Here is an 8,486-nt window from a genome sequence, read left to right on the forward strand (position 1 = left end):
AATTTCTTGTTTTCGCACGCCTTTTAATATATTTGTATCGATAGATATAGTCCTACACTCATACATGCCAAACTATATCGTGAAAATGTAGAAAGCACCTTGCATCTAGTACATATTGTTCAGCCAATTGATAGTTAATGACAAACACTTTCATCCAATTTATGTAACTTTCAAATTGATTAGCCAATTAATAGCATATTGTCAAAATGTAGAATCGGTATTATTCAAATGGTTTGATTGAGAATATTTGCAACTTCTATATTAGTTAGTTTAAGTCTCTAACTTAAAAGTGTGTAGGTAAAGATAGAGTACTGATTTTGGCCTAGGATGAGGAAGACTTTTAAGCTCGTTACAAAAAAACCTATGATGTTTGTCAACAACACAGGCTTCTACCTTCATACCTTAATCTGAACATGCGTTTTGTAGCTCTTTCCAATGCCAACAAGGGTATGGAACCATCCATCAGGTCGTCAACCGCTTGTACTGCACAACCCACCACGCTTCAACCTCCTCTTGTAGTTCCTTCAAGGCATTATTGGGGGAGAGCCCTCACAGCCACCTTATATGTTTGAAAGAGAATGTACCACTACCCTTTTGAGAAGAGCAGTGAGCAAGATGCAGTTTTGGGTGATTCGAAAGTTAAGGCAACAACAGAGCAATCACTGGCCTATGTAAAATTCTCGACCTAAAGGGCTTGTAACAAGCTAGCACCGTGTTATTATAGGCCTTTCCGAGTGACACAAAGTTCGGACTAAGTATCTCAGCTAAAATATGCCACTGGATAAACCCTCAAATCTGCAATCTTGCTAGAAATACTGATGGAGCCACAGGCTTTTTTGGGAGCTTGCAAAATGATTCATGGCAATTTAAGCTTTTGCTGAAGTGTTGATGAAGTGGGCAGCATCTGAATGCAAGGCATCATGGAGGACAAATTATCAACTCCATATTCCCCAGCTTTCACTTTGATTGCAAAGGCAAGTCACTTCTTACGAGAGTATCACTCACTACAGCAGATATTCTCAGCATCTGAACTACAAATGTTCACCAAATTGTTAACTTATAAATCACCCCCACTCATCTTTTAAAAGCAAAAAAATACTGTTACTACCAGCTTATTGCTACAAAACACTAGTTCACACAGCATAAACAAATAATTCTATTCACTTAAAAGGAAAAGAAAATACATCCTACTAGTTAGACTTCATGGCATCAGAATTACCACAAATAAGTAAGACACCAGTGATCTCTGCAATAGCTCTCAGCTATTGTTGCCAGATCAATTCAATAAAAACAAATTAAAAGAAAATCCCCACCCTCGAAGACGACTACACCAGACCAGAACATTTTTTTAGCATCCTCACATTGCTCAAATTGGAGTGAAATCCTTCCCCCTGAGGCTGAAACAACCTCTACCCGTTTCTATTGGTTGAAGGTATTTTTTTGACAATGTTCAAGTCTCGAGAGCTGCTTTCTTTAAGTCAAAATAATTAGATTAATATGTCTGCCGAATCAGGTGAGCCTGTTCCTACGTGCTGGAGACCACACATTCAGATAGGAATACAAGACAAGATTCCCCTTGTTCGTGCCTCAAATCATTTTTGTCACTCACTGTTCTAGAAATGTACATGTCAATAACATTGTCCAAATCTTCCGAGCTCAGGAGCATCAAGCTACTGTTGCTGTTCTTGAACTTTAAGGGGAACCATTTCACTTTCTTGTTCTTTCCCTCTGACTTTTGAACTCCGAAGCGGCAGGTCTAATCTTCTAAGTTGTTCAGGCCAAAATCTGATCATTTTGAAAAGCATATTATATGTTAGACCACAATATCAATAACCAGGACCTGTACCATTAATACGAAACACTCTATATTCAGAAATTGTATTCCAGAAACAAAGTTCCAGGATGGGGGTGTAAGGTTTAACCATAGTCACAATACAAAATTGCAGCTTGGCTACTTCCAAATCTATATAAAGTGCGATAGTGATTCTACTTGTACTGAGCTAGTACCCTCACCCAACAAGTAGACCAAAGTGCCATTGATATATGTATGCTTGGAAATTCCTCAGAGTGGCTTGCTGGAAATCCAATTATCAAACAATTGTGCATACTCCATGTCTAATCTAGTTTGGTGTGCAGTGAAGCATGCAAGTAAACCAATCAACATGGCACTAGATGCTCCAAATGGTAGATAAAGACAACCATGTTGATCAACATCTGAACTTGTTAGCTGAAACTCATCAAATACTGTTATCAAACTGTATCCATGAGAATCTTTCTTGCAGCAGTAATGTGCATACCCCAATAATGAGATAGAGGAATACTTATAAGGTTGTTAGTGTAGCTAAAGTATACTACAAGACCACAAGCATCTGCATTCAATGTTATAAAATTGTCTCAAGACAAAACATAATTTTTGCAGTTTTCCTCAACTTACAGATCCAATCTCTCACAGATAGCCCGCCTCACAGAAGCGTTAAGTCCATATGCTATTGAGTTGAAAAGACCCTGGGAAACAATTAAACAGTAGAAACTATCAATAAAACGCAACATAGTAGAGCATAAACAAAAAAAAAGAGAATATATATACCCCTGCATGAGAAACTAATTGCAAATTAGTCCCAACCCCTCGTAATAAAGAACATAACATGATTTACAAAAAGTCCCCTTAATTGGGCCATTTCTCTTCCAATCCCTAATTCAAGTGGTGGGATAACGGGAAATAAGATCAGAGATTATATTAGGAAACATGACTTTTATTAGACATCCTAAAATAGTACATGTGACTACAAGAAGGGAGGACTATGATTGTAAGCTTGATGCATAATTTTCTTTCTCGCAAATGGTAAATTTATAAAAAGATCTCGAAATTACCATTAGTGCAGCAGTCCCAACATCCAAAAAAGAAAGCCAAAAGATTTTATGGCCTGGTTCAATCAGATCATGAATCCGATTAATCGTGGCAAAAGCCCATGAGCCAATAAGAATCAGAGGATAATAACCCCATCGATTCAATGCCTGAGAACAAAGAAAGTAGAAAATTCAGCCTGGGTTAACAATAGCTTAAACCATCAAAGTTCCACAAATAATCAGTCAATGGTCACTGATAACTGGTAATCATTTTCATGTTACCATCTAGATTTTTCAAATGACATGGACCTACTGCTTCCATAACAGAATATCACGCAAGAAGTAGCGTAAGCTAGTAGATAAACCTCATCAATAGTCATTGACGCATATTTCTGACAATAACATATGAGGCATGAAGGAAAACATGAAATCCAAGGAATAAGACAGGTTGGGCAACAAAAAAGGACTCTGCCAAATAATGTAAAAAGAGAAGAGGATTGAAAGTATAAGTAGAGACATAAAGCAGATTTGGTGAGTGGTAGTAGACGGCAACATGTATAATACGATACTCCAGAGATTAAGGCAATTGCAAAAGCAAATACAGCAAGCCATTCATCCAATAGTTTATCAATGGAGGGAAAAGGAAAACATATCTGTCATATAAACAATAAACCCCATCCAAGAAAAGAAAAAACAAAAACTGCTAACCCTCATGTCTGGTCTAGCATCAGATTGTTGTGCCCGATCCGACATGCCAGCTGCCATCTGAAATTTGCAGGGCAAGCATATCAATGTTGAGCCTCAGAAAATGCATATGACATAAGAAGATGAACGATCAGTATGCATGACTTGATCAGTCCCTGCTACAAATGCTAATGATAAAAAGAGCAAATTATAGAGCATGAGTGAGTACATACACGAGTTGCGTTTTTCAGCATGCGGATGACTTGAAGATATGTAAAACCATTGTAAAGAATTGCACCCCAAAGTGGAGCATAAAATGTTACAAAGTGAACAAGCTGCAGAAAAGGGCATTCGAATGAATATGAGACACAAGCACAAAAGAGATTATCTACTTGAGTTAACAGTAGGCTATATTTGCATTCTACATTGAATCACCTAAGATGATAAAAATGTGGTACATCCTTACTAAGGAGTAAAGAGGATGAAAAAGGGAAAGAATAGTAGGAGCTTCAGGAACTTATACCTACCAGTCCACATTACAACTATGCTTATGTACTGTTGTCATTCCCCTTCCATTAGTGAGAAGCACAGTATAAGGAGCAAGAAGAGCAATAGTTAAGTTAGATGATAGATGTATGATGGGATGACTAGAGTCGGGTAATTGTGCACTTGCCTTACCAGAACGACCTGTTTGAGCCCAACACCATGCTCGTATATGAGCGTGATGATTACCGATGGAGCGCATGATAGTCATGACAAGGGAAGTTCCTGAAATGAATATAAATCTATGAATGATGAGAATATAATGCTATAGAAAGGGAAGAAAAAGAAATAAGCATATATAGTAATAGTATACCCCAGACATAGAGGTGGAAAACAGGCTCTAAATCTTCAACATCAGCCTTATGTTGGACAACAGTTCGATGAAGAGTAAAAGCAATAGTGGTTGTCCATAAAAAGGATGCAACACAGAAGAAATGAGTGCTATAACCCTGAGCATAGCAAAAGAACCCTGTAGATGGATCTCTACATATATAGTACATCAAAGGAAACCGCTTAGTTAATACTTGTACACTCTTACTTATCTAATCTACTTACTTTGATGTACATGCTCATAAAGTAGGTATTGAAATTCGAATGAACAAATCAAATAAAGAAAAAGTGATGGACATGACATACCCTATGATATTGAAAAAGCTGCAAAGCAAGTCCTGCAATTGCAATTGCAATTGTTGTTTAATTGTTAGATATGAAAGATGATTCCTAGTCCTAAAAGTAGAAATAAAAAGCTACACTACAACTACAACTACAACTACAACTACAACTACAACTACAAGAATTGTTGGTTGTATTATATTGTATCGTATTGTATTGTATTACTTACGGAAAGAGCGAGATAGAAGACGAGCTTGAAGGAGAATTTGCGAAGGTCCTTAAAAAGAAGATAACAAAGGACAATGAAGCCTGATCCCAACAAAGATAGACTTGACGCTACCGTGTTCACCGTCGCCAGTATTTGCCGATCGCTTCCCGACAAACTACCCACACCTGCACCTGCCCCTGCACCTGCCATCTTCTCCTCTCTAAGCTTTCCTTTTTCCGTCTCTATTTCTTCTCACCTTTACTAGCACGTAGGAATCAACTATTAGCTGTACAATCATTATTATTCTAACTTTTTGATTTTATTTTCATCCTGTCGCTTTGGCCGAGTGGTTAAGGCGTGTGCCTGCTAAGTACATGGGGTTTCCCCGCGAGAGTTCGAATCTCTCAGGCGACGCTATTTTTCTTTTTCTTTTCCTGCTACTTTGTCCTAAAAAATTGTCCTTAGTGCGCATCGAGTTAGTAATTAATATTAACTTCATATGGTGAATTTTTGTAGCGATATAGTTTAAAGGTAAGAAAAAAGAAGGTTGGAGATCCTTTATACGAGGGGGCTCCAACCTGAAATTTGTTGTTGTAGCTGTGAGGAGATTGCCCTGGTGATCTAAGGTGTCCTGTATTGAACCGTCGAAGTTGAACTTGTAGAAGTTGGAAGGAAGGGGTTCCCAAGTGACTAGGATGGATGAATGTGGCGCCTCATTAGGATGATGATGGGTGGATGAGAAAGAGAAAGGTGTACCTGTGGAGAGGCAGGTATTCACTACATTCCTAGCACTCTATTATGAGAAAAGGAATTTTGCCTTGTAGAAAATCTTTTGAATATTTAGTGTAGCATTGTGAAAAATGATGCCATTTCTTTCTTTTCAAATACTCCAAGTTAAAAATACGAACTTGACAATGGCTAGATTATCAGTTCTTAGTTTTGCTAATGTATTAAGGAAGTCGCTTTGGTTAAAAGTATGGGGGATCCAATTTTGTAACTCATGCAGATTCCACAGGGGTTGTAAAAGGTTGCAATGTTGGAACAAATGGTGTACCGATTCTTCTTGTACATTGCAAAGGGCGCAATGGTCGAAAAGAGGGATATTTCTTTTGGCTAAAGTAGCTCTAACGCCTAGGCTATTATGATAGATTTGTCATAAGAAGATCTTTAATTTAGGCAGAATGTAAATTTTTCTAAGCCACATAAAAGGCCAAGAGTGATCTTGTAATACTCCGTATTTTTTAGAATTAATTCGTATTAATTAAGAAATACCAAGAAAATAATAAAAAGGTATTTTAATATTATTTACAGAATAATGAGAATATAATAATAATACGAGTCGGTTGTGTTAATTTCGGATTTATAAAGGTTAAACCGAATTCACTCAATCTAGGGTTACCACTTTTAGAAGGGTATAAAAAGGGAAAGTAAGAGGAGAAACTTTGTGAAACCCTAAATTTCCCTTTCTCCTCTTCAGCCGTCATTTCCTTCCCTTTCTTCTCTCTCCTCTCTCTCGCTGTTCTTCCTTCCTCTCTCACTGTTCCTCCTACCCCTCTCGCTCGTCCCTCAGCTTCTCTCCCTCGCTCTCTTGTTGCCTCCCCTAAACGCTTCACCGTCGAGGGTGCGTGACGGGTGACGCTGCTGTGGGTGCGGAGTGACGAGCGCGCGAGCGAAGGTGTAGTGCGAGTCGAGGGCTGGATCGATTGCTGCGCGTGCGGAGACGAGCGAGCGCACGAGGTTGCGCGAGGAGTGCGGTGCTGGTGCGAGGCTCGCGTGTGCTGCGAGCGACGAGGGTGGACGAGGTGCTCAAAGGCCTGGTGCGAGCGAAGGTGTAGTGCGAGCGAAGCTGGTGCGAGGCTCGTGTTGTGCGACGAGCGAAGGGTCGCGAAAGGGTGCGCGAGCGAGTGCTGTGCGTGCTGCTGTGCGACGTGCGAGCCTTCGTCAGGGTTTGGCCATGTGCCGGAGGTTGGTCGCCGGAGTTAGTTGCCGGCGAGCTTAACGGTATAAAATTTTATATATTGAATATATTATATTAAGTTTAATTATAATTTTGTTTTCATAATTATGTTAAATTATAATTAGTTAATTAATAATTCAAGTTAATGAGTTCATTTTATTATTCTGATTATAATTGTGAATATAACTTTGAACATAATACTGGATTGGACCTAAGAGTTTTGGACATAAGATTTGGACATAAAACATGGTTGGACTTATAATTTAACTGGTTTGGTCAAGATAGTGGACTAATGACACTAACTAATATTAGTATGTTCACTAGCTTTGACTCCTAAAAAACGTTAAACTCTTTATAATAAGAAAAGTAACGAAAATTCTTAAACAAGGGGTTTATGAATCGTTTACTTCGAATTACTAAACCGTATAGTCTTAGTTACGTAGTAGTTGTTAATGTTATCAACGACATAGCACTAAAGTTTTATTTAACGGTTTAGGTCCCAATTTCATAAGCGGAACGTTCGATTAAGACAGCGAAAATTCTCCGTTACAAGGTACGTACGCGTACCAGTTTAATCCCAAGTATTAGTATCATGATTAGGTTGCAATCTATGTTATTGGAACCTAGAAGCATGATAGGGAAGTTTGATTGATTGAGATTGTCTGGTTAGACATTTGTAATTGAAATTTGATATGTTGCATTGGAATGCGTAATTCTATCGTAGTATAAACAAGAGCATTTTTTTTATCTATCCATAGTGTAACAAGGTTGTTACAAGAGATATGATTCGAGCATTGTAACTAAGAGGACAGGTAAATGATTCTATGTATCCATAGTGTAACAAGGTTGTTACAAAAGATATGATTCGAGCATTGTAACTAAGAGTACAGGTAAATGATTCTATGTATCCATAGTGTAACAAGAGTGTTACAAGAGATACGATTTGAGCATTGTAACTAAGAAAAAAGGTAAATGACTATATGTGGTTATGAAATGAATGGTTAATATTAAAATGAATTATGGCAATATCTTGTAGCTGGACTCCCTACAAGTGATGAACAATGGGGGGAGTGTGGGACTTGTCCTACGCTCCTACGCAGGCCTACTGTGACGACAGTAGTGTCCTTATATTTTTGACACTCAAGTAGGCGGAAGGTTCCGTTCGATCTTGGGGGTATGCATACTAAGGTGATGGGTGTGAGACGGAACAAAACCGTATTTGCATTTCATCTAACAGACCTAGTGTCTGTTAAGGATTCAGTAGCCCGTATGATTCTAGTAAGATGACGGTGCCCGTTCGATGCCAATTAAAGATTAAAGATATAAAGGTTAAAGGATGTAACATAGTGTAGCATCATGCTTAAGATTGTTCATGTGTGCATCATTTATGCTTATATGTATTCAATGGTTCATTACGTACTCAGCATAGCTGATTGTGTGTTATTATGTGTTTGATGAACTGCGATGAACCATTGATGCTACAATGGGGAGCAGACTAGGTGTGCTGGTGCTGCTGCATAATCTCGAGCATACGGGGATTAGGCTTTGGTATTTACATTAAAGCATTTTGAAATAAGTATTATTGGTTTTTCTAAGACTTATATATGGTTTGTGGTTTGAATGAAAGGGGTCATT

At 38.3% G+C, this 8,486-nt stretch overlaps 1 protein-coding gene and 1 non-coding gene across 3 annotated transcripts; one reads left to right on the forward strand and one right to left on the reverse strand.

Moving 5' to 3' along the window:
- Window positions 1–1,049: 1,049 nt before the first annotated feature.
- Window positions 1,050–5,127, reverse strand: LOC104906029 (G-protein coupled receptor 1). Of its 2 annotated transcripts, XM_010694722.4 has the most exons (9): window positions 4,916–5,126; window positions 4,711–4,742; window positions 4,388–4,557; window positions 4,205–4,299; window positions 3,765–3,866; window positions 3,556–3,612; window positions 2,872–3,015; window positions 2,435–2,505; window positions 1,050–1,785 (listed from the first exon to the last, which is right to left on the reverse strand). In XM_010694722.4, the coding sequence occupies exons 1-9, from the start codon at window positions 5,102–5,104 to the stop codon at window positions 1,671–1,673; spliced, it is 975 nt and encodes a 324-aa protein (XP_010693024.2). In that variant the 5' UTR covers window positions 5,105–5,126; the 3' UTR covers window positions 1,050–1,670. The 2 variants fall into 2 exon arrangements, with proteins under 2 accessions (XP_010693024.2, XP_048493973.1); XM_048638016.2 differs by lacking the exon at window positions 3,765–3,866 and having other exon boundaries at window positions 4,916–5,127.
- Window positions 5,128–5,226: 99 nt separating this feature from the next.
- TRNAS-GCU (transfer RNA serine (anticodon GCU)) lies at window positions 5,227–5,308 on the forward strand. Its single transcript has one exon. It is a non-coding gene; the product is annotated as a tRNA-Ser (tRNA).
- Window positions 5,309–8,486: the final 3,178 nt, after the last annotated feature.

Source organism: Beta vulgaris, chromosome 2 (genome assembly GCF_026745355.1).
Source record: "Beta vulgaris subsp. vulgaris cultivar EL10 chromosome 2, EL10.2, whole genome shotgun sequence".
Taxonomy (NCBI): Eukaryota; Viridiplantae; Streptophyta; class Magnoliopsida; order Caryophyllales; family Amaranthaceae; genus Beta; species Beta vulgaris.